Source organism: Rissa tridactyla, chromosome 5, assembly GCF_028500815.1.
Source record: "Rissa tridactyla isolate bRisTri1 chromosome 5, bRisTri1.patW.cur.20221130, whole genome shotgun sequence".
Lineage (NCBI taxonomy): Eukaryota > Metazoa > Chordata > Aves > Charadriiformes > Laridae > Rissa > Rissa tridactyla.
In genome coordinates, this window is record NC_071470.1 from 49,770,066 (window position 1) to 49,797,620 (window position 27,555).

The 27,555-nt window shown below is 51.8% G+C and overlaps 3 protein-coding genes across 10 annotated transcripts; 1 reads left to right on the forward strand and 2 right to left on the reverse strand.

The window, feature by feature from the left end:
- Window positions 1-526: 526 nt before the first annotated feature.
- On the forward strand, window positions 527-9,037 carry HOPX (HOP homeobox). 4 transcript variants are annotated; one of them, XM_054204065.1, is made up of 4 exons: window positions 527-561; window positions 1,005-1,337; window positions 6,111-6,260; window positions 8,770-9,037. In XM_054204065.1, the coding sequence occupies exons 2-4, from the start codon at window positions 1,164-1,166 to the stop codon at window positions 8,845-8,847; spliced, it is 402 nt and encodes a 133-aa protein (XP_054060040.1). In that variant the 5' UTR covers window positions 527-561; window positions 1,005-1,163; the 3' UTR covers window positions 8,848-9,037. The 4 variants fall into 4 exon arrangements, with proteins under 4 accessions (XP_054060040.1, XP_054060042.1, XP_054060041.1 ...); XM_054204067.1 differs by lacking the exon at window positions 527-561 and having other exon boundaries at window positions 1,205-1,337; window positions 6,085-6,260; XM_054204066.1 differs by lacking the exons at window positions 527-561; window positions 1,005-1,337 and adding an exon at window positions 5,488-5,828.
- Window positions 9,038-9,185: 148 nt separating this feature from the next.
- THEGL (theg spermatid protein like) lies at window positions 9,186-21,393 on the reverse strand. Of its 4 annotated transcripts, XM_054204057.1 has the most exons (9): window positions 21,311-21,393; window positions 20,553-20,621; window positions 19,351-19,384; window positions 17,138-17,188; window positions 14,284-14,403; window positions 13,848-13,968; window positions 12,612-12,743; window positions 11,920-12,095; window positions 9,186-11,306 (listed from the first exon to the last, which is right to left on the reverse strand). In XM_054204057.1, the coding sequence occupies exons 1-9, from the start codon at window positions 21,348-21,350 to the stop codon at window positions 11,192-11,194; spliced, it is 858 nt and encodes a 285-aa protein (XP_054060032.1). In that variant the 5' UTR covers window positions 21,351-21,393; the 3' UTR covers window positions 9,186-11,191. The 4 variants fall into 4 exon arrangements, with proteins under 4 accessions (XP_054060032.1, XP_054060035.1, XP_054060033.1 ...); XM_054204060.1 differs by lacking the exon at window positions 12,612-12,743; XM_054204058.1 differs by lacking the exon at window positions 21,311-21,393 and having other exon boundaries at window positions 16,018-17,188; window positions 17,657-19,384; window positions 20,553-20,641.
- ARL9 (ADP ribosylation factor like GTPase 9) lies at window positions 20,395-27,552 on the reverse strand. 2 transcript variants are annotated; one of them, XM_054204061.1, is made up of 4 exons: window positions 26,031-27,552; window positions 25,476-25,644; window positions 22,710-22,885; window positions 20,395-21,548 (listed from the first exon to the last, which is right to left on the reverse strand). In XM_054204061.1, the coding sequence occupies exons 1-4, from the start codon at window positions 26,304-26,306 to the stop codon at window positions 21,369-21,371; spliced, it is 801 nt and encodes a 266-aa protein (XP_054060036.1). In that variant the 5' UTR covers window positions 26,307-27,552; the 3' UTR covers window positions 20,395-21,368. The 2 variants fall into 2 exon arrangements, with proteins under 2 accessions (XP_054060036.1, XP_054060038.1); XM_054204063.1 differs by lacking the exon at window positions 26,031-27,552 and adding an exon at window positions 24,281-24,355 and having other exon boundaries at window positions 25,476-25,520.
- Between the last annotated feature and the right edge of the window lie 3 nt (window positions 27,553-27,555).

The window sequence follows — 27,555 nt, forward strand, 5'->3', positions numbered from 1 at the left end:
CTAAACAGCTCCACTTGGTTTATCAGGCAGTGAGGCTACCCCTGTAAGCAAAAGCACTCTTGCTTGATCAATGTCATCCTGCTAGGAAAATTGGCACCAGTCTGCCTGGCCTTTGGTGCAGATCTCTTCGCAATCCCCTTGCCTTGGCCCGTGTCTTTCCCCACATTACAAAACCACTCAATCTTCAGGACAGTTTTGGCTCATTGCTAAACATATGGCGGGTTTCTTGCCCGGGTTTGTCCAACCACTTCTCCCCAGGGGCAGGGCTCTTTGCCCCTGGCTCCAGCTAGCTCCACAGCTTTTTGCACCCAGTGCCAGTTTTCCTTTAGCTTTGGCAGATAATCTCAGACATTGCAACCCATACTCAGTTTCTCATGAGCCCTTTCTCCAGCCCCTCTGACTTTCCAGCATCCCCTTCCAGCTGTCTGTAAGCTGAGAGAAAATCAGCTCCTCCCCACTGCACCCTGCCCCACAGGATGCCTCTTTTTAAGCTGCTGCCTAGTGCTTCCAGCCCACCCCACTGTGAACCGCAGGCTCCCCGGCACTTCAGTCGAGGACAGTGTAGGTCTTTGGCAGAAGAGGATGCCCTGCCCTCCTCCCTATCCCTAGCCAGGTTCCTGCCCTGCGCTTCTGAGGGCACTTGGGCTGCAGCAGCAGGTCAAATCCAGGACCCCAGTCCTGCCCCCATACCCAGCCTGGCGGGGTCACAGGGATGACTAAAACAACAGCGGAGTCAGGAACCTTAAACCTGGACAAATCCTTTCCAGGGGACTAAAGTGAGACGAGAAGCCAGCCCTGTGCAGCAGCAACTGCCGCCGTGCTCCATCAGCAAAGCCAGGAGTGGGGCTGCCCACAGCAGGGGAGACAGTCGCAGCCCGGCTGAGGGGACAGTGTGGGGTGCCCCGGGGTCCCCAGAGGGGCAGGCAGGCTGGGATGGAGCGCAGATGAATGGCTGAGCGCGGTTTCCACCGCACCCCGCCTTCACCCTTCCTGTCCCCCTGCAGGAAACAGCCCCAGCAGCCCTCGCCCGGGGCCCGCAGGACGGCGTCCACCAGCTCAGAGCGAAAGCGCAGTGGGACGAGCCCCGACGGCTCGCCGTGCCACCCGTCCGGAGAGCCCCGCAGCCCGTACAACCATGCGTTGAGCCCTGCCAAGGAGAGCGGATGCCAAACCTGAATTACCAGCCCAGAGAGTGGCTGTGGATCCCGGGAGCTCCTGTGATTTGCGGCAGGTTTTTCAGGTCCCCGCCTGTCACACACACACGCAGATACTTAAGCAGTCACCCAAGGACCTGCGGGGTTCTTGTTTTACACGCTTCTGGTCCCCGCCAGCTCCAGGTAAGCGCAAGCTTTGAGCTGGGGGTGCTGGGGTGGATTTGCAGTTGGGGATGGGGGGGGGATGGAGGGAGGAGATGACCTGCGCCTGCCGATGCTCGGGAGGTTGGAGCAGCACCCAGCAGGGCTGTGGTGGGAACGCTTCATGCCTGGGGCAGGGAGAGGGGCACAGAGGCAGGCAGAGACCCCAGGCTGGGGGTACCATGGGGGGCCTGCCTCTGCTTCAGCAGCTGCTGTGCTCTTGTTTGCTTTGTTCCCATCCGATATTATCTTCTAAAAGGCTGAACGGGTAGTTTACAGGATGCATGACAGGTGGTTTTTCCTTATTTATGGCAGGGTCTGGTTTATTTTTAAAGCCTCCGTCCCACCTTATCCTGTCCTCATGCTGGCTGATGTTATCCGCAGCCACCCCACAGCAGGAGGCTGAGCAAAGCTGGGGACAGGACGTGGCCCTGCAGCAGAGCAAGGGAGGGCAGGAGGGCTCGTTTGCATTGAGAACTGCTATTTTGATCTCTGCAGTGGCAGGAAATAGCTGCAAGCTAAAACCAGATGCAGATGCCTCTAGTCGCACCCCAGCCGTGACAGTGGGGACAGCACTGGGGAAGGGGTCAAGAAGTCCAGCAGAGGCTATGGGACCCCATCAGCTGGGCAGGAGCTACTGCTCAGAGAGTTTTCCAGGGGCTTCCAGGGGTACAGTAAATCGTTGGAAAGGTGCACAGCCAGCCAAATATTGTGTCTGCCGTTCAAAAAAGCAAAGCTGAGCAAACAGAGATCATGTATTTTCTGGAAAAGTGGCTGCTTTCTGCCAGGATAGTAAATGCTGACTGTGTTAGCAGTGCTGGGCGGGCACGCTGGGACACAGAGAGATGTCCTCTCCCAGCTCAGGCCAGAGCTGGGAGCTCTGCTAGTAACCCCAGGGTGTCTCTGGGGAGCTGGATGCAACCACAGGGCCCAGGCAGTGTAATTGCGGAGGGATGTCTCTCTCCACCCCACTGCTCCTACCTCACATCTAGGTCAGGTCACTCAGGACCATGTCCAGCTGATTTTTAGACATCACCAAGGATGGAGATGCCCCCATCTGCCTGGTCCCTGTCCCTGTGTTGGACCCACACACACTATGAAGATTTTTTTTCCTGATATCTAATAAGACTTTCTCTTGCTGCAACTTGTGTCCATCAGCCATTGCCTTTTGTCTGCTCACTCCAAAATGGCCCTGGAGGTACATTTAAATGCCCCATCAGCCACATGAAGAGCACCAGGTGCTGCCTGCGCAGCCTCCATGTACACAGCAATGCTGGCAGGCAACCGATGAGCCCCTTGCAAGCTTCAGCTGGTGGCTGCTCTCACATTGCTCCACCTAAAACCAAGACAGTTAGTCAGAGCCAAGTGTGAACTCCCCAGGGCTCTTTAGCGTGACAGGTAGGACAGAGCAGGTGTCACCGATGCTGTGGTTTCACTGTGACCGCGCATCTGGCATTGTCATTTCTGGCTGGGTGGATAGGCTCCCCCTGCCACCGAACTCTCATCTCTGTGCTGCCCAGGGGAGACGGCAGTGGGCATGGGGCTGCTCACAGAGCTGTATGATGACCACAGCCCCCCAGCCTCTCTGAAGGCCAAATAGATGGTTTACATCCTTTGTACTAAGCCATTTTTTTCCAATGCCTGCAAAAATTTAGTCAGAAAAAAGCAATGAGCAGTGATGCTTTTCAGCATCTGAGCAAAACGGTTGTGATTCTCCATATTTCTGCCACGTTTAAAGAAACGTAAGCAAAAAAATCACCTCTCCTGTATGGGGGAGACGTCCTGTGCAGCCTGAAGGCTGGGCTCTAGGCCTGGGCTTAAACAGTGCTCCATTTAAATGGTGGGTGGGCTAGTGGTGGTCCAGGTACTCCCAATGAGGACATTTAGGGACTCCTGGTGCCCTCAAATCCTGTTGTATACCCCCAGTTTTTAGCACCCAAGAGGTGCCAAGTCTGGGTGCCACACACTGCACAGGGCCACATGGCTCCTGAAAACCTCTGGGACCCAGTGAAGCAATGTGGGGAGACCTGAAGAGCCCTTCAGGACCCCCAGGGTTTTGACCTTTTCCTGAAAGCCATCTCACAGCCTTGAGAGGTAGGAACTGTTCTACCTCCAGGGCAGAGGGAAGACAAAGAAAAACCATCAGGCATCGCATCCTGCATGCTGTGACACCCTGAGCTGCCAGCAGGTAGAAGATACCGTGTCCTACAGGGAAACGCCTCAGGAACCTGGAGACTATCAGAAATAGAAACAGCTGTGAAGATGAAACATGAAAGTTGAAGCACGTGTTCCCTATGCAAATCAATGCACACACATCAATGTACATTAATGCAGCAGGCTGCAAATGATGATTTATAAACTGCCCAGACCTGCTGCTGCTGGTGGCCCAGGCTACTTGCATGATCCAGAGGCGATGAGGAGCCCTGTGGTGACTGGGCTTTCTAGGAGAAGGGTGGGTGGCTTGGAGTTGACGTGGGGTGCTGACCAAGGAGGGGAGGAAGGACTGGTGGCGTGAGCCTGGCCTCATCTGCACTTTGACCTCATGGAGAGCCCAGCAGCCCTATGCTGAAGAGCAGCACCTCAAGTTCAGGGGATCTCCTTCTCCCCCTGCATCATTTCCAGATGTCTCCAAATGCCCAAGATAGGTAAGCAGCATTCACCTGGCCCCCACTGGCTCACACACATGAGGGACTGAACTTTGTCTGTCCCCTTCCTATATGGACACCTTGGAACTGACCTGATGCCAGGAAAGCCCGGGCAACTGCTGCCACACACGTGTGGCCACAACACTCTGCAGACAAGGCCAGCTCAGCTTGCAGCACATGGGGTTAAAGATGGTCTTTCCCCAGTCCATCCAGAATGGTGGATGATGCCATCTACCAGCACACTCCATCAAACTCGGACGTGCTCCAGCCTTACGCTACCGCTGTGTTACAATCACTATTTACCAAGTGACTCAAGAAGAGTGGGCTGTTTCACAACCAGCCCTGGTCTATTTATAAGCCCCTACTCAAATGCCAAAGGATCTTTTTATCAGTCAAAGCAACCTCCTGCAGACAAGGCTCAGTGGAGCCTTTGCTTTTTGAGGTAAAGCTCAAAGAAGAGGATCTCTCCAGGCCCTGTGAATAGGAGAGCTGGCTCTTTGCAAGCTGCAAGGCAGTTTTGGAGCTGAGCCCTATCCCAGCAGTGCTGTAAGGCAGTGAGAGCCCAGGGTACCGAGTGGGTTAAGGCGAGTTGTCTGTCAACCAGGAAAGCAGTTGGGTTTAAAGCTACACAGTAGGGGTGCAGCATGATGGAGGTGCCTGGGCTACATCCCAAAGCCAAGGAGAAGGAGAAGCTGGACTGCAAGGTGGAGGCAGGGCAGGTCTGCAGCAAACAGCCCAGGGGAGTTCCAAGGCGGGCCAAGGACTCCTGGCAGTACTGGGGACCCAGCAACACCAACCGGCCCGCCTGGCAGAGATGGGCCAGGCAACTCGGACAGCAGGAAAGCAGATCTAGAAAGGCCACATTTTTGCATCCAGCTCCTCCCCCGCCAACACCCCACAGCTTGGTTTCGGAAACACTGAAATGATTCAGCATCAAGGGACTTCTGCATGCTTTGTGGGGGCAACGCCTCGTGTTTTAGTTGACCGGATTGGCAGCCTCGACCCTCTGCTATGCGGGAGCAAACTTGGAGCCCTGCAGAAGGGAGCTGTGGGACTTACCCAGGGTGTACTTATTTGTTTTGCTTGTGCTTTTGTGCCAAGTCTGCCAGAAATTCGTGCAAAGCATAAGTGGGACAAACGTTACACTGGAGGAGAATGTGGGCTCGTTGCTTCTGCCATTACCGGGAGCACCTAGCACTGATCACAGCCAAAGGCAGTGAGGGCTTGGGCAATGCACATGCACGGGGTACAGTCCTCCGAGGACTGACCCTTCACTTATACACCAAAACACAAACAAACACACAGTTCAGCAATGCTCAGGAACAACACAACTAACTGTTTATGCCCATGCATATAGCATTAAATATTAGTGAAAACAAAGCAGCTCACGTGCTTATCACCAGTTTTGGGTGATGTCTGACCACGCTGCTAGGAGGAGGACCAGGACACTGATCAGGAGGGAAAATGGGGTGATAACTGGGTCCAAGCCCATGCTCCCAAAAGATGCTGCATCCTCTGGTTTGTGATTCTCCTGCACAAACTTGCCTGGTCGCTGGGGAGAAAGAAAAAAAAAAACAAAACAAAAAACACTAGGCTGGGTGCCAGATACTGTCCCCTCACCCAAAGGATAAATGATGGTTTTTAATTAATGTCTTTAAATTAAGCCCCTCAACATGTCCATTGCTGTGACATCACTCCCAAGTGACGCCCAGGCCTAAATATGGTTGTAAACAGGAATTGTCCCCACGGGAGTCACACTGGCTATAAATACAGCAACAGGGGAGTGCTGAGCAGAGGACAGGCTGCAGTTTCCTGCCAGCTAAGGATGGTGAGACAGCTCAGCTGGGCGCTGCCGGCGTGCGGTCGCCACACTGGGGAAACCAAGGCAGGAGTTGCTGGGGGTGCTGGGGCTCCCGGCGGAGGTCCCCAGTATGCCTTTGGGAAGGGAGTTGTGCCCTACCACGGCCAGAGGCCACTGGGGAGGAGGGAGCTGGTGGGGATGTGGATGGCAAATCTGGGGCTCAGCAAGTGTGGCCCCACTAGCCTGTCCCAGCTTGGGCAATGACACCAGCCCCTCTCCACAGTGCCTGGCCCCATAACCCTGCCCCAGGAGAAGATGGCCACAGAGAAGCCAGTGACTCCCACCGAGGAGCAGCTAGAGATCCTGGAGTACAACTTCTGCAAGGTGAACAAGCATCCTGACCCCACCACGCTGTGCCTCATCGCAGCCGAGACCGGGCTCTCCGAGGAGCAGACTCTGGTGAGTGTGTACCCCTCGCCTCCACCTTGGCACCAGCCCTGCTTGTCCTGTGCCCCACACACTCCCCACATCTCCTGCCTGTCCTATCCTTGGCTCTCTATCATACTCCCTGCACCATTCTGTCCCCTCACATGCTTCCTACTGCACTCCCTGCACCTCTCTGCGCCCCATACACTCCCTGCTTACACTCTCTGCACCATTCTGCACCCCACACTGCACCCACAGGTCTCCTCTGCACCTCTGCAACCCCCAGTGCAGTCCCAACCCCACACTGTACCCACAGAGCTCTGTTGCACCACCCGGTACCCCACATCCTCCCTACACCCTATGTGTTCCTTCCCCTGCATCCCCAAAGCCCCTTCCCCTGTAATCACAGCCCCTTCATCCCACAGCTGTGGTGTCCCACACAGCAGCCCTGTGCCCCACTGGGATCCTTGCACCCCCCCATGCCTGGGAGCCCCGTCCCCAGCCTGGGTTTGGAGACCAGGCTAGTTCTTCCCGCAGGCAGAGCAAGGGCACACGCCGAGGGTCACAGACTGGCTGTGGAGCCCTGAATATACAATCCGTGTGCGCTGTCCTTTCCTTCCAGGCCATTTCTGATAGTCTCGGGTGTCCAAACCACTGCCAGCTTTATGGTCTGAAGAAACTACTGTCATTTTAAAACAGATACAGGATAGATGCAACTCCTGCAGATGTGCTGTGGTGCGTGCTCAAGCCATGCACTCTTCCCCTCACTGTAATTAGCTACTTTAGCATCCCCAAGCCCAGATGTCAGGCAAGTCTGTCAGGCTCTCCAGGAGACATAGAGGCCTCCAAATGTCCCTCCACAGGGACAGGATGCCACTGCCTGGGACTTCCACTGAGCCTTGTGCTCCATCTGTCTGCCTGCAGGCTACCTGGGGCTTCAGAAGCAAGTGGCTCCTTACCAGTTCCTTCAGGTTGCGGTGTAGCCGGTTTTGATGCAGGTGTTTTACAAACTGCTAGGCCCATATCAGCATTGATGGGTATAGAAGAGAAATCCAACCCACCAAAAAGTTAGCAGCATTTTGCAGACAGCTGCCAAGCCTGGATCTCCCTGGGCAAAATCAAAAGGGATATGAGATCCAAGCAGGCAATGCCGACATTTAGCCTGTCCCAGGGAAAGATGCTGGTGTAACATCCATTGCACTGATAGTCCTTGGCTGGAGTGGAAAAGGAGACCTCTCCTCCACTGTCCTTTGGTGGCAGGTGGGTACCACATTGCACTGCTTGTTTGAGGTAGCAAAGAGGCAGTACCCCCAAAATATCTTTTCCTCCTTAGAAATTGCACTGCTCCATGGGTTATTCTCCTAAAGTTAAGTTGTAAACACGGCCCATGTATGCCCAGGACAACTCTGGAGATGTCTTAAAATCTTCCCTGTTAGCCATCTTTTTCCAGAAATATGGGGTGCTCCTAGAGATCTGGAGATGAAGGTCATGTTAAGGACAAGATTGAGACTGGGTTGGTGTGCTGCAAAGTGCCCGCATTGGATATGACACAGAGAATCATCGCTCTTGACATCTGGAGTGCTTTATCGGCTAGATATAGCAACCATTTTAATAAAAAATTTAGCAAAAATGAGATGCAAAGAGGTACTGAGTCAACAGGAGATGATGGTTTAGGGTAGGAAGTGAAATTTTTGGGAGGAGGCTAGGCAAGTAATCAACTGATTGGATGTGGTCCAAGGCAGCACTAGTGCGAGAGCCACTTGTAGAGAGCACTGTGGTTGTATCATTACAGACCACAATAGCTTCAAAAATAGCCATGAACTAATATAGCAACAAAATGCGCAGCAACAAAGCAAATCACAGGCACGTTCCCAAACAAAAGGCTGTGCTGTGCTTCCGGCACACATGAGTTATCTCTCTCGTATTACGGAGGTAGTGTGGCTTTATCCAGCTGCATTTTATCTGACATTTTAAATTGCAGCTGTGTTGAAGTGGCATCAGCAGCTCTTGGAGTTGGCTTAGGGATGCTAAGTTAACTACAGAATAACATAGCCATGCATATTGCTTGAAGACTAAGATAACATTTAATGCTTTTTAAAAATTTGTCCGTATATCTGATGAGAGTTACTGTGTTGTCCCTCTCATGCCTTACAAAGCAGGTCAGCTTTTAGTTCCGCTCATTTTTGGACCTGCAGTGATTCTTTCACTGCTCCAGCCATTTAAAAAGACAGCATCCAGCAGCTTCTTAGCTAATCTCCTACTCTGTTTGCAAGAACTCACAGCAATAAAATGAGGACTCACCCATGCTGTCAAGGTCTGAAGCGAGCAAGAGAAATGAGTTTAAGAGGTGCACACATAGGTAACAAGACCGTTCGGTCAAGAGCGGCTGTCCTGCTGCCCGTACTGCCTGGGAACAGTGCAGCGCCGTGAGCTTCCCTCGCCTGGTCCCCCATGCCGGCCATAACTGCACCTTTAGCAAAGGGTTCGCTCAGCCCAGTGCACTCAACCTCTCTTTTATTTTTCTTATTTTTTTTTTCTCCAGAAATGGTTCAAGCAGCGCCTGGCGGAGTGGAGGAAGTCAGAAGGGCTGCCCTCAGAAAGCGGGTCTGTCAGGGACTAGAAGGTGCTGCTCCGATCCCCATGGCTGCTGTAAATGGTGGTGAAGCTCTTCAGAGTGGGTTTCCTTGTGGTTCTTCTGTTGCAATAGGTTTTGAGAGACAAAGTAATACCCTGCTATTTAACATGTTTTATTTAAAGTGTACATAACCAGGAAAAGCATATTTTAAATATATATATGTGCATACAGCTTCTGATGGCTGTATAACCTGTTGATTCCCATCCATTAACAGCAGTTGCACAGGGCAAGGCAATTTCACACGCTTGTCCCAGGCTTGCAGAAAAGCTGCCATGAAACGTTCAAATACAGAATGGGGGAAAAAAGATTTCTTTTCCTTATGATCCCCAGAGGCAAAGTATGTGTGGTGGCTTTAATATACAGATCATCCAGAGAGGGGGGACACCTGGAAAACCAGATGTGTTGTTCAAGAGATCTTGGTTAGCTCAAGAAGCCCAAGTCAGCTCGGGATATTGGCAAACCGACTGTCTACACCATAATCAGACCAAGCCAAGCCCCCTTTGCGTGCATTTCTCACGTTTCTGTTAAAGGTCACCAAAGGGAAAGAACTGGTCTTTTTTTTTTTTTTTTCTTCCAATGCATTAATAAAAAAACAAAGTTTCTTCATGAGAAGAGCTGTGTTATGTCCCTGCTTGTGCTCCCTGCCCTGGTAGCAGGAGGCAGACTCCTCTGAGAAGGCAACACATCTTCAGGGCAGCCTCAGTGGGCACCGCGGGTTCTTCCTCTTGCCACAGGGATAGCCCACAGACACGGGCAACCTCCTCTTCTAGGGCACCCATGGGTCCATCCCTGGCAGCCCACACAGCTCCACAAACAGCCGAAGCCCTGAGGTGGCAGAGGCTGGTGCCAGCCCCCAGGGTGGGGGAGGACAGACCTCAGTGTCCTTCTAGCCATTCTCAAGCTTGAGGGATGCAGCTGCACTGGGGCTCTCGCACAAAGCCAAAACTCTCATCCATCCTGGTACAGGACAATGCATGGGCTAAAAAATATCCAGCACCATTACCCAGTGACCTTACCTTGTTCAAGACAGTTCAAAAATCCTCTGCTTAGTGGATTATTGAATCAATTAGTGGATCTTCTGATTAATCCTCTTCCGGTTTGTGGTCACCCGCCTCTATTGCTTTGGAAGGAGAATCAGCTTAACATAGGGAAGATTAAGATGCAAAGGCACTGAAACTGCCACGTGCTTGAAAGAATCCTTATTTTTTGTTGTTCTTCTCTTTTAATGGTACTTTCATCTATGGCTTTTGTCCCTTGCTGGGGAGCATCTCTCTTGCCTCAGTATCTCCAGCCTATCACCAGTGGTTAGGTTGCCAGTGCAAAGCACACCAAACTCGTAGGAAACAGATAAAAGCAGTCTTTGCCATGTCCCACACAGGCTGTGTTGTTCCCCTGCAATCCATCTGCCAAACTGATACACCCTCAGATACGACTGGAGCTCAAGTTTTATTCTGCAGAGTCTGGCACCAACATCTGTTTTGTTCTTAATCTTTGCAATGTGCCTTCTCCCTTACACTGAGGAGAACTCTGCTTTTTTGAGTTAGGCTCCAAAAATCCCAGTGCAGAGCTCCATTATTCTGCCCAGGGTCACACAACTGAATATCTGAACCGCACAGATTTAACGCACCTGTGTAACTTGTTTCAAAGACGCATGTAAAGCAAAAGGCGATATCTGCGGGTTCTCCAGGCCCTTGAGAAAACAGGCCCCAAATCCAAGCCAACTCAACACACATGCCACCCCAGCATTTCCAAGGTCTGTACTAAAGCTTTGCACCTTATCAAATCCATCCCTGGATCTGGAATTTTGCAGCCTTTTGTGTTTCTATTTCTGTCACAAGCACAAAACTTTGAGCATCACTAAGAAGGTATCTCTGAACTTTAGCAAAAATTTTGAAACCCAAGGGCAGGAGTTGTGTTGCATCAACCTACTCTGTGCCGTCGGTTTTGGTTTGCCACACTTCTTTATGTGAAAGAACAGTTCCTGTGCTGGCTTCCCCCAGCTGTTGTGTCATTACTCAACTGTTACAGCAAAAAAATAAGAACAATAAACTCCAGACATAACCCATCCTAGGGAGAGTGGCTTCCCACAGTAAGTCAAGTTCTGCTCTTTTCCCTTGGTGACTCTTTTGTTCTTAAGGAATGATCACTTTATTTAACTCCCCAGACGAGCCAGTAAAATTGGCTACTCATAAGAAAGTGTTCCTGCTAGGTGCTGCCTTTGCGCCGTGTTCAAGCAGGTTTTCCAGCCACAGCACAGCCCAAAGAGGGTGATGTTCCAGGGGCAATGGGGGCAGCTGGCACAAGCAGTGGGCTGTGTTTCTGAGGAAGCTCAGCGCTTAATCGGACGAGCCAGTTCTTGGATCCGAGCAGAACAAGTTGCCTTCTTAGCAGCCTCCTCCACTGTGAAAGCGTCTGGGTTGAATTGAACTGAGCCCATAGAAGGCCTAGGGGAGCAAGGACAGAGCCAGTCAATTCCGGATGGAGCAGGGCCAGCTCTCAAAGCTGCCTGCCAGCTGACACACCTCCACTTGAGCCCTGCCCTTCCCCATCAAGGGAGGACAAAAGCAGTCACGCCTCTGCTGCTGTCACCAGGACTCTAGTGAGAGGGGGTGCCCCATCTCTCACTGAAGCTGTCACAGCCACTACAGCCAGGCATTCCCTCACCCTCTGTGAAACATCCTATCCACCATTTCCTGCAGCCTGGGCTGAGGCCAGCTGCATCATGCTGGGCAACATGGATGTGCTACACTGTGCCATGGGTCAGCTGGGTGCTTTTTATAATTGTAATTAATAATTAAGGAGTTACAATCAGTAATTCCTACTGGAATTAGAAAGTTCCTATTTCTTCTCTTTGATTCTCCTTCCACCTCAAAAATGCCTTTTAAATCACAATCCATGTAGCATTAGCACATCCATCCGTATAAAATCCAGGCGTCTTGGAAGTAGAAGAGCAGCAGCTTAGTCACACTGGCCAAATCCAGATCAACAAGGTGCCATGGCCCACACAAAATGGGCTGACAGCTGATCATTTACCCATGGCAGGGAGGAAGCACCTACCTTTTGCAAGGCTGGGCCAGTTCCACAAGCCTTGGTGTGGCCACTGCGTGCTTTGCAGCCTTTGTCACTGGCCACTCAGCATCCTGCAGGGGCACATAGTCAGGATGCAATCTTTTTGCCCTAGCCAGCTCCAGGGTCCGAGGGCTCGCAATTGCCTCCTGAGCAAACTTGGAAACCTGTAGAAGAATGGGGAGGAAGGTCCTTACAGGTGCTCCCGGCATTCAAGGGTGACCAGCCTGCAACTAAGTGTACCCAGATTCACAGTCACTCACTACACACAGATGGTACATGATCCTGTCCACAGCTGTGTCTGGCACTAGACAAGCTGAGGAAGGAAAAATCACTGCTCCACCAGTCCCATAACCTGCCCTCCAGCCTCTTCTTATTCATGGGCGTTTGTCCAACTCATCCCCAGCACTGGAGATCCCAATTAGGCACTTGTCCATCTCTCCCCATCCCCACAACTGCTAGGCACAGGCCTGCCCTTCTCTGGGGACGTCTGCTGGGGGCCAGTTCATGCTCTGGATGGAGGACAAGTCCTGCTCTCCATCCCAGGAAGCAGCTATGTCAGTCTGACAGACAGCAGCATATCCAGGGCTGCCATGAAGAGAGCCACCAGTGACTGGGCACCCAGTGCCCTCCCCTCTGCCCGGCACCCCTGCCATACGTGGTCCCAGGCAATGCTGCCTTACCCGACGGATGACAGATTCAGGAAAGCCATGCTCATAGCAGCAGGTCACCTTCCTGACCCGGGGCTCTGCAAGACACTGTAACCGTGAGGATGCTCTGGCCAAGACCGCAACAGTTGTAACCTGTGTTGGCACCTACATGGATTCAGAATAGAGGACGGATGTGCATACACAGAGTTCGTCCACAGCAGCCCACAGGGACACACTCCCTCTCCAAATGAATGAGCACCCAGCACACTTCCTCTACAGACATGGTTACAAGAAGGAGTGTTCTTACTTTCCCAGCATCCATTATTTTTCTTTCACCTAACTACAACATAATTCTGGCGCTATTGGGATTTGTACGTCTTAACCAATATTACTTGTCGCCCACTCCTAGCCAGGAGAGCAATGCCTGTAATGAGAGCCTGTGTAGCCAGGTAAAAGTGCAGAGAACTTTCTCCCAGAGTAGAAATATGTTTTTCTTATTCATCTTCCTGGCTGAATCCAATAAATTCCTTGCTAAGGAGAGACGCTTAGATTTCAGGGTAAAAGTGCTGGTGCAGTTAACCGCATTCCTACAGCAAAAGTGATTACTTCTCCAGCATGGGACTTCTTTCCCCATTTTTCACAGGGTTACTGATGCCAAGGCCTGCTCCAGCACAGCCTCCCTTATATCCCATCTCAGAGGCTGCAGCCAGAAAATTTAGCCTTTGCCACGGAAATGAGTGTAATCTGAGATTGCCCCAAGCCCTTTCACCCCTGCTGAAGCAATGACTCGCCTAAAAGGAGCAAGTTCAGAAATACATCTCTAAATTAGGTTTCTGGTAAAACACTGTTAAAATATATATAGTGTTCACACGCTCATCCCCCCTATATACACAGATAGGAGCACAGCTGCCCAACTGCAAACATGACTGTACTCCCTAGGAGCTAAACAGGCCATTCCCATCAGGGTTCTCCACGTTCCCAGGCTGCTTTATCAGGGGATACAACCCAGATTCCTCCCTTGTCTCTCCTGCTATTCCAGGCTGCTCCAGCTTGGCTGTTTTCTGTCTCACAGCAGGGAGATTTTCAAGGACAGCATCTCACTCCAAAAAGGCACCTTCTCTCAGTATCACAAACTCCAGCAGAACCAGACAGATTCTCGCCTCCACAGCACACACCGGGCACACCCCACAGCAGGGTACAGGGTGTAAAAACTCAGGACAGTTTGCAGCATCGCTGTCCCCTCCAAATCTCACTCAACCGTCTCCTCACCTCTCTATCCATCAGGAACTCTGGGTGCAGCACCTTTGGCCGGGCAAGCTCCAGGATCCGCGGGGAGGCCTTATAGCTCAGTGCAGCTGGTGACACGGGCCACTCAGGGGACTGGCGAGGTCTGGAAGCAGAGGGTCATGGCAGTGCCACTCACAGATATTCCCCCACACTGGTTAAACCAAGCTGCAGCTGCGATGTTTAAGCCTCATGTTTGCTGCAGTAGAAGGCAGCTTTTTCTTGTGGACATTTCCAGCGTAGAACCCACCCAACTCATGAGAGAGATTCCAGAGGTCTAATCCCAGCATAGTCCTTGCTCTGCATTTTGCCCTCTGTGGTACCCATCCACTGTTCCTATATTTATTACTTTGAAGCGGCACTGATGCTACAAGACACAGTGGCCTACCTGTAGCACCCTACAGACTTTCTGTCTTCTCACCTTTGCTGCAGGTAAGGAGCCTGGCATTTTTTAGGTTCAGACAACTTCAGCAGCCGATCAGAAGGGAAGCCAAAATCCACTAGCAGGGGACGCTCCCAGATCATTGTTTCCCATCCAGAGCTGTACAATAAGAGGAATGATGAGGAACAGCACAGAGAGTTAGTAAAAGCCAACTAACAGTGTGATCCTGGCAGATGGTATCCTAAGTCTGGTTAAACGTCCATGCCTGCTCCATGTACAAAAGTTGTCGCCAGTGCGCATGGAAGAGCCATGAACAAATGGGCATTTACACTTGAGATTTCCTGACTTTAAAGGTTAGCACTGTTTGCATTTAAGAGTCTTCTTTTAAGCACCCTCAGTGCATTGCTTTCAAAGTCTAGGCCTTTCCTTGGGACATTTCGGGAAGCCGCTCTACAACACAAACCCGGCATCTCTGTTGTTCAGCTCTGCAAGCTGCCAATTTAGAAACCTCTTTGTTGCAATGGCTCGTGCTCTAGCAGCTCCTTTCATCTTGGGATCTCCCCAGGCTTGCCTAGTGCATGCTCATCCAGCTTTCCATCAGCCACAGCTGCTGGCAGATGTCTGTCATCACCAGGGAAGAGGTGAGCAGGAAGGCAGGAAGGGCTGTCAGACGGAGACCGTTAGTCAGAGGCAGAAGCTCTCAGGAGGATGAGAGACCCTGAACTGATGACAGTGGCAGAGGAGAGAAAACTATAGACACACGTGTCTTGACATCCCTCCAGGTAGAGGAATGCCAGGAGTACAATATAGTTTCCATTCTCATTGCTAGTACTTCTTATAGACTAGCAACCACTATCCTGTGTCCAAAAGAGCTTAATCCTCTCCAACAGAGCTACAGATTAGTTACTTCAAGTAATGCAGCATCACCCTGCCCCACTGAAGTTTACATTTTCTACATCATTTTTCACGCCTATTCACAAACACAGACCGCTTTGACTGGTTGTTCACCATGTGGTGACAGCGGGGGTTTAACTCAAGGCAAGAGACCTGGATTTCCTCCAGCCATTAGGATGCTGCAAGATTTCTCTGTTCATAGCACTTCCTAACCTTTATCTTCAAGATTTAGACCAGGCTCCAAGAGGATGCAGGGGATCACTAATTGTGTCTAGGGGCCTGGCTGGGTCCCAATACAGACAGGGAACACTCTAGAGACAGACAGTCCCTCTGTATACACAGGTATCACATATACATGTTTCCATCAAGGTATGCATGCATGCACATGATTGTCTCTGCTTCCAGGCTGAAGCAGAGCTGTTGTTTTGGTTTGGGGTTTTTTTTTTGTTTGTTTCTGCAGAGAAACATGCTCCCATGTCCTTGGAGGCTGAGATCAAGGCTCGCTCCTTCGGCAGTTGATCCAAACCCAGAGCTCTAATCAAACTAGCAACCACCACGTGTTGCAGACACCCTTCTCACAGCCAGGAGACGGGTATGAGGAAATAAAAGGGCACCAGAACTTACCACCCCTCAGGTCCTCCTCATTTTGGCAGTCAAGTACTCAGGGTCACTATAGCACTTTCTTCCCTGCTTACAGATGGCCCCTGTTCCAAGCACTGGTAGCTTGGTGGGTCTCAGTGGCATGGAGCTCCCTGTGGGGCAGTGGTGGCAGGAGAGGAGACGGCATCTCCCCTTCCCCTGGGAGCCAGCACATCCCCCTGACTGGAGAGCACCATCTGAGCTGGCTCCTTTCCCAGGATGTGCCACCACACCACTGACCTGCACTGGTGCTTGCTAAAATCCTTCTTGGGCTTGGCCAGTGCCACTATTCTTGGGGATGGTTGAGCTGTCAAAGCACCGCGTGAGAGGGTCCAGATCGTCTCTTGGTTTCCCCACACAAGCCTAGCAAGAACAGCAAGGGTGTGAAATTTTAGAAACATGCACAAGTGCTTGCTGGGGCTATCCACCCCTGCCTAGGATGGGACACACACACAGTCCCTATGGCTCTCCACAGCTGTAAAGTGACACTACCATCCCCTGAGCACTCAACTTCTCTGGCACTGAATTTCCTAACACTGTCTTTGTGGTTGTTGCAACTCAAAAAGAAAAGAGCCTTCAAGTGATGAGTCTGGTTTTACAATTCCCAGTGGATGTGCAGAAAGGGTCGTTTCATTATATCTCTGAAACCCCTGGGGGAGTTTCATGATTGCATTTTTCTTGCCTCACCATTACCACCTAACTATACCACAGGTATGACAGTAAAAATAATAATAATGTTACGGTCAGGGTGTGCCATGGAAAGTGGGTGAGGTTTTGCAGCACGTTAGTGGTTACTCTCCCGTGCCCAGGGCAAATTTGGAGTTGCTCATCCCCCATTGAGAGAGAGGCCATGGTGGAAGAGGGTACCAGAGCAGCCAGGACAGGGATCAGCAGGTTTGTGGAGCCTTTTTCAAGCACAATGACACCCATCCAGACAGTGGAGAAGAGGCGTTATCAAGAGACTGTTGCCCTGGCTTGTCATGCTATAGATTGACCCCATAATGCAGACAGCAACTGTTCCTAAAGCTTGACTGTGTCCTCCAGGGTACAGCAGCCTGTGGCCCCAACGAGGTCCGGTCCCCTTGCACCACAGCACCATCCTACCCTCCAGCATCTCAGTGGGGCAGGTCAGATGGGGCAGCAAAGGCAAGACTCGGCTCAAGCCCAGTTTTTGGACTGAAAACAAGAAAGAGCAAATTGAAGAGAGCCCATCAAACACTGAACATCTCAATCTGATTTTTTGGAACCACTTCTGCACTTGAAAGGAAAGTGGTAGCAAGACAAAGGCAAAGGGTCTGCACCTGCTGAGGCCCCATCAGTCTCCAGCCCTCAGGCAAGGTCTGTATGGGCACCTCCTTACCTGAGATCATTTGCACAAGCTGCTTTCTTGGGTTCTGCAAGTTCTTGTATCCTGCCAAAATTGCGGAAAGGACAAACGTGCTATTAAACATTCAGTTAAAGGAACAAAGCATAAAGAAGCTACTGCTGTACGCAAAGCCATAACACGCTCTTGAACCCCCATGCCTTTGCAAGGCATACCTTGTGAGGCTGCATTTAAGGGATTCCTCTCTCCCAGTAATTTACCATTGATTTAATCTGGTGAACTCACCAGCCCGTGCATTTTTGTGCTATCTCTTGGATTGCAGAGACGTGAATTTGCAATTCTGCCCTCACTGCAGGGTCCCTTTGGGACATAGCAGGGAGAGGGGGAGGTACTTTTCTGGCTAATAACATGCCATGCAACCCCAGCCTACAGGAGCCCAGACAACAGAAACACCTGTTGTCAACACTCTTGTGGTTTACTAAAAGGCACCATGGAGACAGCACTGTTCCCACATAGCTTTAGGAGCACAGGAGAAGACAATTTTTTTTTAATTACCATTTTATTTCAGTCCGTTTAGCACAGAGGTCTTAGATGCTACAAAGACACAAGAACATATATGGTCTGTGTCCTAGGAGCAGCACTGAAAATGTTTTTAGTCAATATTCATCAGACCAAAACCTTTCAGGAAGGTCAGACATCGTTGTCTGCTCCTGCTGGCTCAGGTGTTCCAGGCCTGAAATCCCAGTGGCTGCGAAACACTTGTGCTTTGTGAGCCTGGGACAAAGAGAAGGACAAGACACCACCAGTGCCACAAGTGCATTGCAGAAGTCGCTGGTGTCACAGACCAAGCACATACGTACTCGCTAGGGCTGCAGGTGCCTGCCCCCAGCCAGCTAGGGAACAACCACATGATGCAGGCAGCTGTGAAGTGCCCCACCATGGAAAAAGCAGAGAAGGTGAAAGCCTGGGGCATTGCTTCCCTGCTTAGTATCACCCAGCAATAAGGCAGCATTGCCCTAGAGTGGAGCAGGGACACCAACAGAGAGAGATGTTTGCTGACAGAAAACAGCCTGTGCCCGCGGGACACACCAGTGGTTTCTCTGACGGGGCCAATAGCTCCAGTGAGACGCCGAGCCCCAGCAAAAGCTTGCCAGAGAGCTCAGCACCCTTGCAATGGCAGGCTGCTCTTAGAGCATCCTCGCCGCACACTCCCTGCGAGACGCCTGCTGATTTATCTCCTAACCGCTGGTCACAACACTGCAAACATGGCTCCCACTGAGATCCCACAGAGGGAACTAACTGCCTGCAGGACTTTGGCCCCCTGCCACCAGTTCAAGACAGGACACGCTCAGGAAGGCAGCCATCACTTCAGGAGCCAAAAACCAGTTTCAGCTGTTCATTCCCAAGCAGCTCCACAGAGGCTTTTCCTTGCAAAGGTGCAAGGGGGTGAAGGATTTCCATGCAGAGGTGTCTCCCTCCTCCAGCCTAGCTACATCGCAGAGTTGGCACCTTCTCACTGCAGGCAGGCTCATTACTTTTCCTCCACTGCTGGCAAAGATCCACCACACAGCCACAGCCAAAACGAGCACAAAGTGCATGTGGCCCTAGTGCCCCACGCCACTGGTTTGGACACAGCTGTGCAAAGCTTGCTTCATGACCCAGCCAAGGGAGGATTCCAAATTAGGTCTCACAATTCACTTGACAATCGTTTTGGTTTTTTTCCAATTACAAAAGAAGATGACTTTTTACTCTTTTACCATGGCAAAAGCTACGGACAGACAGGCATCCCCACGCAGGATGCATCTGCAGCAGCTCTGCAACTTGAAGGAGTTAAGCCACCTCACTCACTGACAAGGGGACAGCCCTGGGGGAAGCCTTTGCCATTTGGTCCTGCTTCCCAGCAGGAAAAATGATGCCTGACTGCAGCCAGACACAGAAACACCTCCCCTTCCCTGCCTGAGCTCACACAGACTCATTGCTTAAGGGGGATCAACTGCCTTTGAGACCAACTCCATGTAAAGCAAAGGGTCACAGCTTCCGTTTTGAAGGGGCAGGACAGTCAGACGCTGTTTGTCATGAGAAGCAGAGGGAAGGGCAAAACCAGGCATCATTTCCTCTGTGTGTTTATCACAGTGTCATCCGATATATTGACTCACTGCTCAGCGTAAATCCCCGACCAAGCCCTCCCCAAAGACATGGGGCACAGTCCGGACCCCCAGCCAGGAGGCCGGGGCTGGAGGGTTTCTTACCTGTTGCGTGAGCGTGCAGACAAGTAACAAGAAGCTGCAAAGACAAGAAGAGGTGAAGTGAAAAGCTCGGTAGCACCTGCAGCCTGGGCTGCCCGCTCTTTGGCGTGAAACAGTCATGGGGCAGATGAAGCTTAAGCATCTCTTTAGGATGCAATTCCATGGCAGTTATTGGTATTGTTTTTCCCGGGTCCCTCCCTGGTGCAGTCACACTGGGATGCACTCGCCGGTGAAACGCTCCTCTCCGGGGGCTGCTCCTCACCCAGGGGTGCCGTCAGGCTCCCCAGCACCATGTCCCCCACCATCATCCTCCTGCTGGGACGAGCACCAGCAGTCACTGCTGACCTGCGGGCTCTCACCCGGCTCAGAGTGACTACCCCTTATTATCGCCTTTGATAACCTCAAGCGGACACTTTGAGAGCCCCAGGGGAGCCGTGGCTGTATTAAACTGGGACCCTGCAGCAGTGCAAAACGAGCCGCCATGCTTTAAAAGTGGGGGAAGGAGGAAACAGGGAAACCAGAGAGGTGGCGACACAGGCGCTGTGGGGAACCAGGCGCCATTTCGGGGAGCCCCCATGGCGGCAACGGCCCCCTGACGGGCTGGCATGGCTCTGCCCGCCGGGCGCCCTCAGCTCTGCTGCCAACTGCCGGCCGTGCCCGGGAGCCCTCCCGCCGGCCGAGACCCCGGAGCCGCTGCCGGAGCGGGTGGGGCCGCCCCCGCCAAGAGCCGCCGGCCCCGCCGCCCCCTCCTCCCTACCCACCGCCGCGCCGGCCGGCCGCCGCCATGGCGCGGGCGCCCGTCACCACGGCAACAGCGGCCCGGCCCGGCCCGGCCCCGCCGCTGAGGGAACCCACCGCTCCCGCGGCCTCCGCTGCTGCCGGGGAGCGGGAACCCGGCCGGGTGCGGGGGAAGGCTGAGCCCCGGCGGGCAGGGGAGGGGGGCGGCCGGGCACCCGGTCCCCGCAGAGGGGTGAGAAGACCAAGAGAGGCCCGGAGGGTCGGCTGCAAGCGCTCTTTGTTCGGGTAAATGAAGCCCAGACCCGCTGGTTAGGGTAAAATTGTCTGCTTTATGCACCTGTTCCAAAGGACACAACTAAAAAAAACCTCAGTACAGTAAATGCGGTTGCAAAACAGCTCCTTTACAGAACAGTGTGATCAGGAGGACACCGGGAGGGTGACAGGCGTCAGCAGCTCGTCCTCCTCACCTGCTGGCTGGCAGGAACCGCTTTCAGAAGAGAACCGGTGTAAGAGTGCTTGCTCCACGACAACCTGGACTAAACCAAAATAAGCCGCTCAGCGCGATGCAGGAGTCTCCCACTTCTGGTGCCAATTTAACTTAAACGCTTCCGGTCACTACCTTAAATTACACTGCTTTGCTTTTCCCCTGTAGGCAAAGAAACACTTCATGTCTTAGTGCTTTCATTTTCTTGTTCTTACCCACAAAAGAAGCAGTAACCAATCCAACTTCCAGAGATTACTAATTTGCCACTTCCTTAAAAGCCGACTCCAATACAGCGCAATAAAAATTATCACTGTCAAAAATACTAGTCGTAGCACTTTAAATTTCTGATGCTGTCAAGAGGCGAGGTCTCATTTTTAACAGAAAAACACTGTTACCAAGGTTCTGTAAACCCTGTGAAGTAAATATATTTCAATTTAAAATTGAACCTGAGACATCAAGCCAGGTTAAATTCACTGGATACAACCTTGTTCCACTGAAACCAATGCTTGATTCCCACCTAGCAAGAAGCCATCTCAACCCATCTAAGCTATACATCCCCTTAACTCTGCTGTCTGAGAGACTAATTTTCTCCTACAAATACGCTAAAAAATAGACTACTTTTCAAATGTATTTTCAAACCGCTATAAATTAGATTTTCTTACCAACTAGAGATCATAGAGGAAATCCACACCCACAAGGAAAAGATATCTGTACATTTCAATCACCACATGGCAAACTGACCATATGCTAACACCTCATCCCCCTCAGCTCCAAATATCATGTTGTAGGAAAAGAGCTGTCACTGTGCTTCCAGAACCAGCTGCGCTATCAGCTCCTTGGCATCCTTCATGCTGGAGGAGATCTCGGAGCCGTCCTCTGCCACGTGGGTACCAATCAAGAACATCTTCCTCTCATCCCCAAGATCAGACAGTGCCAGAGCATCGTGGATATCGGTGATGCAATATGCACCTTCGAGGTCCTGATACACAAAAACAAAACGAGCCTGTTAGTTGCAAGAGGTGATTGCACCATTCCTGCATTGCAAGAGCCGGCGGTACTATTTCCGCCTGGAGCCACTGCCTTTGTCCAGGGGGAAGGGTCTCAAAGGCTCTGGGGGCACCATTCTTCTGTACCTTCTATGAGATCAAGTTCCCATGCCCTAAAATGCTTTGGGGATTAAAAAAAAAAAAAAAAATGTTTATCCTTAACCTAATTTCTTCCCAGAAAAATAAGGGTATATCTCTGTTTCTAGTAATTCCAGTGTTTCCGATAATAATGTAAGACTACCTGTACGAGGCAGACAAAAGTCTTGCTGGCCCAAGACCCCAGGAGCCCAGCAGAGAGTTACAAGAACAGGGCAAAAATACAACAGTCATTCCCTGGGTACCTCCTCAGCCACTGGTGTTTCTGACTCCGGGACCTAGAGAATCAGTAGCAGCATTTGTGTTTGATTAAGCCAAAGCCGGCACTTCCATTCAAAAGTAACACACAGAACTACTACTAACATGCCTTAATTACTTGAAATCTAGGGGGTAACAACGTAGAGCAAACCGAGCGTACAGCCCTCATAAAAGAAAATCTGGGCTTAAAACCCCTGGGTGTTCTGTTCTCTAACTGTACCACAGGCACAGTTCTATTCCAGGTACAGCACCAGTCATTGACACTTCCACAAAGATCTTAGGAGAAAGCACTGCCTTGTAAAGAAAGCTTCTCTTTTCTCATTCTTCAGCAGCAGACTTAGGAGCAACCAACCAGACAATCTGAAGGAAAAAACGGTGCTTCACTTTGCGGTTGCTGCTAGTTAAAATGGTACTTCTAGACAAGCATTCAGAACAGAAACCTAACTTCAGGTCTAACTGTGGTTTCCCTCACAGCTCTCAAACCTTGCAAACTCTACAGCATTCTCACCATTATTTCCACCCACAGCTCTGACTGCACCATCTGTGAGCCCAGGACCTGCACCTTGCAGATCCAAAACTCAACCTCAGATTATTTTCTTTTGTGGCCAGCAGATGTCCCAAAAAGATCCCCAGCTTCCAGCGTGGCCTCTTCAAAGGCATGAAGCCTCCTTCGAAAGGCTTTGTTGCTGTTTTCAGAGCTGCTGCCAGCCCAAGCTCAGCTAGCAGCAGGGAACTCTTACCTGCTTGTTGGCCAGAACCACCACCGGCAGGGTGGAGTTGTTCTGGATCAGTTGATGAAGCAGCTGCTTCGCCACAGGCAGTCGGGCATGATCGGCGGAGTCCACGACATAGATTAGCAACAGGACTTTGGGCAGGTACATCTTCCAGTATGAACGCAGAGATTCACTGCCCCCGACTGGAAGAAAAGACAGCAGCACAGGATTCACCAAGTAATCCAAGCAGCACTGCCCCCAGAGGTGCTGACAGCAGGCCCTGGGCTGAAAACCCAAGGTATTTGCATTAGCAAAACCTCAAAGTATCTGGACTACTGTATATGAGACTGGAAACAGCTTTATTTTCCCTCATCGTGTGCCATGCAGACATATATGTATGCTCTGGAGGGAAAAAAAAAAAAAAAGAAAAAGTCCATTTTAAGCTCTTTAAGCTCTTCTTTCTTTAAGAAATTTAGCTCTGAGGTAGGGAAGGCTCTCATCAGATTTGTATGACACTAGGGACTAGTTCAAAACTCCCACAGCTTTCACACTGTCAAAAAACAGAGGTGCTTAGGAAGAGAGAAAAACCAAGTCCCAGCAGACTTTTCAGGCAGTCCTTAGGTAATGGGCAAAATCTTTGCACAGGATACACTTCTACCTGACATTTCGGATACAGAGGAAAGACGCCCGCCCTCAAAACCAGGTATTATAACAATTCTGTGGTGAAACGATATGCAGCAAGTTGCCTGAGATTGTTGTTCCCATCCAGGGACACAAAGAGTTTGGTAGTTTGCGGAGTTTGACAGGAATAGCAACGGTATATTAATTATTTCAGATGTGTTTTCAGTTCTCCAGGTCTGCTCCTAGGCACACTGTAGAACCACTCGCTCAAGAGTACTGAAGTGCTCAAAAGGCATGGGCAAGTCCCCCAAATGCAGCAAGTTTTCAAAGCAATACATTTGGGGGCTCCCTATAATTGCCTCCTGCCTTACACAGGAGCTCTTTTCAAAACTGACTTGCTAGTGAGCCATCTTTTACTGCCCTCAGTGACTTTGCTCTGTTTCAAAGCAATTTTACTTTCGCTTAAGTCAAAATGATTCAGTAGTTTCCAGAACATAGAAAGGGAAGCAACATTTCCCACTAGGGCAGGCCTGACTCTTCTTCAAGAGCCCCAGCATACCTGCAGGCAGAACTGCAACTCTGCCACTGTGACTGACACATCACGCTTGGGACAGATGCCTCTGATTCTGTACTGTGACGTTGTGGGGGCTCCCCACCGTTCCCTTTGGTAAGTGCATTCATGCATAGCGTAACCCAGGGGTGTGCAACCTCACAGAGGACATTTTTCTTTCCCAAACCAGTAGGAACTCAGCAGAAGCCAGGAGCTCCTATCCCTTGCAAAGGCAAGATACCACCCACTTCTCCATATCATGGCATAAAGCAAAACTTTCCTATCTGTCTCAGCCAGCAAAATAAAAACCCTGCTGTCTGCTGATCATCTTGTGCCATGTGATCACAGCATAGGCTGCTAACCCCTGGGCTAGGCGATGGTACAGACTGGATAAGTAACCAGATTAGAGAGCCATGCATGGATTTACCTGGCTGAAACTGGCCTGAGACATTTCATTTCCCATGGGTCAGATCGCAGCCATCACACCTCAGGCACTACCAACCTGGACCAGAGAGGGAAGGACGACTCAGAAACAACAGGTTCTGCCGTGGTGTGCGCAGCGCTGGGCCCAGGCTGTCCCCGGGCAGCAGCAGAGATACTGTGGGTTTCTCTGGGCTTAGCTAGGGAAAGCACATCCCGGTAGGAGACACGGGTGTCTCACGCCTACTAGCAGAGGGGCACAGATCACAAGCATCTCTGGAGAGATGACTTCCCTAAGACACCACAGAGACTCCTATGGTAGTAGGACTGGGAATGAAACTCTGCTTTAACGGCCTCATCCTCACATCCCAAAGACTTACCTGGGAACAGCACAACTCCTTCAGGCCTGCTGAGAAAGGTACAGAGGTGTCCTTAGACTGGCTGCCAACTAAGCCAGTCAAGCACCGGTAGAAACAGCAGGAAGCAAAGGGCAGCTTCTGCCTTCACGGAAGGCAGGCAGCGACGAGGCCAGGATGTCAGCCTCTCTGTGCCAGGGACTGCCCTGACTCCAGGGTCTCCACCTTCCCCATCAGCTAGCTGCACCTAGAACAGCTATGACACCCCAAAAGCATCACAGGAGATGCTCTCTGCAGGCATGGACAACACCCAAAGATCAATGCTAAGGGCAACACAGAAAGTTTAGTGAAAACCTACAGGCATTCAAAAGCCACTAAAGACTAGAAAATACCACTTATGAGGCTTTTGCACAAAAGGTGTATTTCCTCCTTCTTCCTCCCTCTTCTTTCACCTTCTTATTTCTTTTCTGCTCTTGCCTTTCACCAGGCATGAGCACCAAGAAGAAGCCATACAACACACAATGGCTATGGACCACAACACAGGGCTTACCAGGGACATCTCTGCTTTGGGTGGTTTCACACAATCAGAATTGTTACCCTCCTCTCTGTGGGTGGAGATCTCCCTGGAGGACAGGCCTGGACTAACACAGACCTCCTCTAACACCTGTATATCATCTCCTTCAAGAAGTGGGGTGGGATAGCAGAATCCTCAAGGAGAAAATAATCACAACTTCATGTTACCAGAGCAGGCATGAGGGAATGTGGAGGTTTTATCATATGGGCCTGATCCCTAGGACACAGGACAGGAACTTATTTTATGTGCTGTATTAAACCAGGTTCACTCACTCTCCAGGAACTCCATCTGGGACTCTTCGGTGTTGACACAGATGGCATTGAAGCCCTCGGTAGGAGCCATGCTGCGCTTGACATGGTTCGTTGCCAGGGCATGGAGAATGCTGGTCTTCCCGGCCCCATCCAGGCCCAGCACCAGTATCTGCTTGCTGCGTCCTTTACCCTGCAAAGCGAGGGGCAGCCGGCTCAGCCGGGGCAGCCGCAAGGCTTAGCGGGGCTAGGGGAAACAAGGAGGCGAAACGAGGGGTCTGGAGGAGACAGCAAAAGCCGCTTCACGGTGGAGAGGGAGGAGGTGCCTGCCGGGCTCCTGCCGCACAAGGACAGGCCCACAGCGCCGGCGAGGCGGAGGGCAGCCAGGGACACCCGCCGGCCCCAGCGCGGCCACACGCAGCTAGCGAGGAAGGAGGAGAGCGCGGCCTCGGCCTCCCCGCCCGGACCCGGGCCCCGCCGCGCTGCCGGGCCAGTTGCCTCCGAGGCGGTCCCGGGCGGCCCCCCTCGGCGCTCCCCGACCCAGCGGCCTCGCCCGCTGCCCACACCCGGCCCCGGTACCTGATCGGCGGCGGCGGCGGCATGGAGGGCGGCGGGGGGCGCGACCCGACTCCGCAGGCGGGCCCAGGCCCAGGCCGCCAGGGCCGCGCCGCCCGCCAGGGCCAGCGCCGCCCCGCAGAGCGCGGCGGGCCGCAGGCGGGAACCCATGGTAGCCCCGCTCCGCTGGGCGCCCGGCGGCGCGCAGGGACACCCGGGCGCAGACGGGGAGCTCCCCCTGCAGCCCGGCGCGCAGAGGCGGTTCCCCCCACAGCCCTGAACGCGCGGATCCCGCCCCATCTGCTGGGGCTCAGCGTCGGGCTGAGCCTTCCCCGTATCAGTGAATACCGAGCCGATCCACGGGTGGCTTTTTGCTTTCCCCGCAGCTGCTGCCGCCCTCTCCCACGCACACAAAGGGGAAGAGTTGTAGGGCCTGACAGTCAGGGCTGTTCAGGCAGCCTGGTCAGGGCTCCAGCAGTGCCACAGACTCAGTGTTTCAGCCAGGTTTGACCAGAGAAGATGCCTGGAGAACACAGATTCTCCTCCAGTATCTCCTCTCTCCACATCACCCTCCAGAAACTGCATGGCTGCAGGATAGCGCTTTCTCCTGCAGTCACCAGCTGCTGCCTAAGGAGGCACATCACCCAGGCACGTCAGTCATTTACAACAATCCTTTCTATTCAGCAGGTGACCCTGCTGCTTTCTCAATGCTCACTTCTTTCTCACTCAGAGCACAACAGATGCTCCCGGTGGACAGTCAAGGTAATAAAGACTGGATTCTAATTAGTATTTACTCCATGGCCACTCAGGGAGGTGGTGGGGGTGATGTGCTGTTAAGACACAGTAACATTTCCCTTGCTCCCCACCTCTTCAGGCCTTGCTTTAAGTTCTTCCAGAGACAGAAGCCCTTGCCTTTTCAGCTGACATCTGACAGCTCTCCCTGAAGTGCTATTTCTACCCACTGAAAGCCCGTGTATGGAATGTTCTTAGTACATTCAGACCAAGCCAGAAGTTTCAAGAGACGCTTGGGGGCTACCTGTGGGGTGCAAGGAGAGCAGACACTTCTCCACCTCACTGCCAGCTTCCACTTGAGAAGCACAATGCCTCTTCAACACAGCCCACTGCCACAGGCAGACGCTTTGTTTTAGCTCACTCCTGTCTTGCCAAGCCCACTAGAATAAGGCAGCCGTCTTGCAGAAAAGGGGACACAGAGTCAGCTGCCACATGCTTCATCATGCTTTCTATCAGCTTTGTTCTCCCCTTCAGATTACCTTCTCCGGATAATCTAGCCCATATGTTGTTTTCCAAGACCCTTTGGTCCTGTGCTGTTTGGTGGTCAATGACTGACTGGGATGAGACATACAAGACAATGCTTGCATCACGCATAGACATTGCCAGACAAATCTGTTGAAGGCCTTAACTAACATATGCAGGAGACGCATAAATCTACACTTCAAGAAGTTCTTGATTATTCCACATCTTTTATATGTTTGGCAACATGGACAGATCTCTTCTTAGGGGCTGCATTTGAGTTTAATACCAACACCCT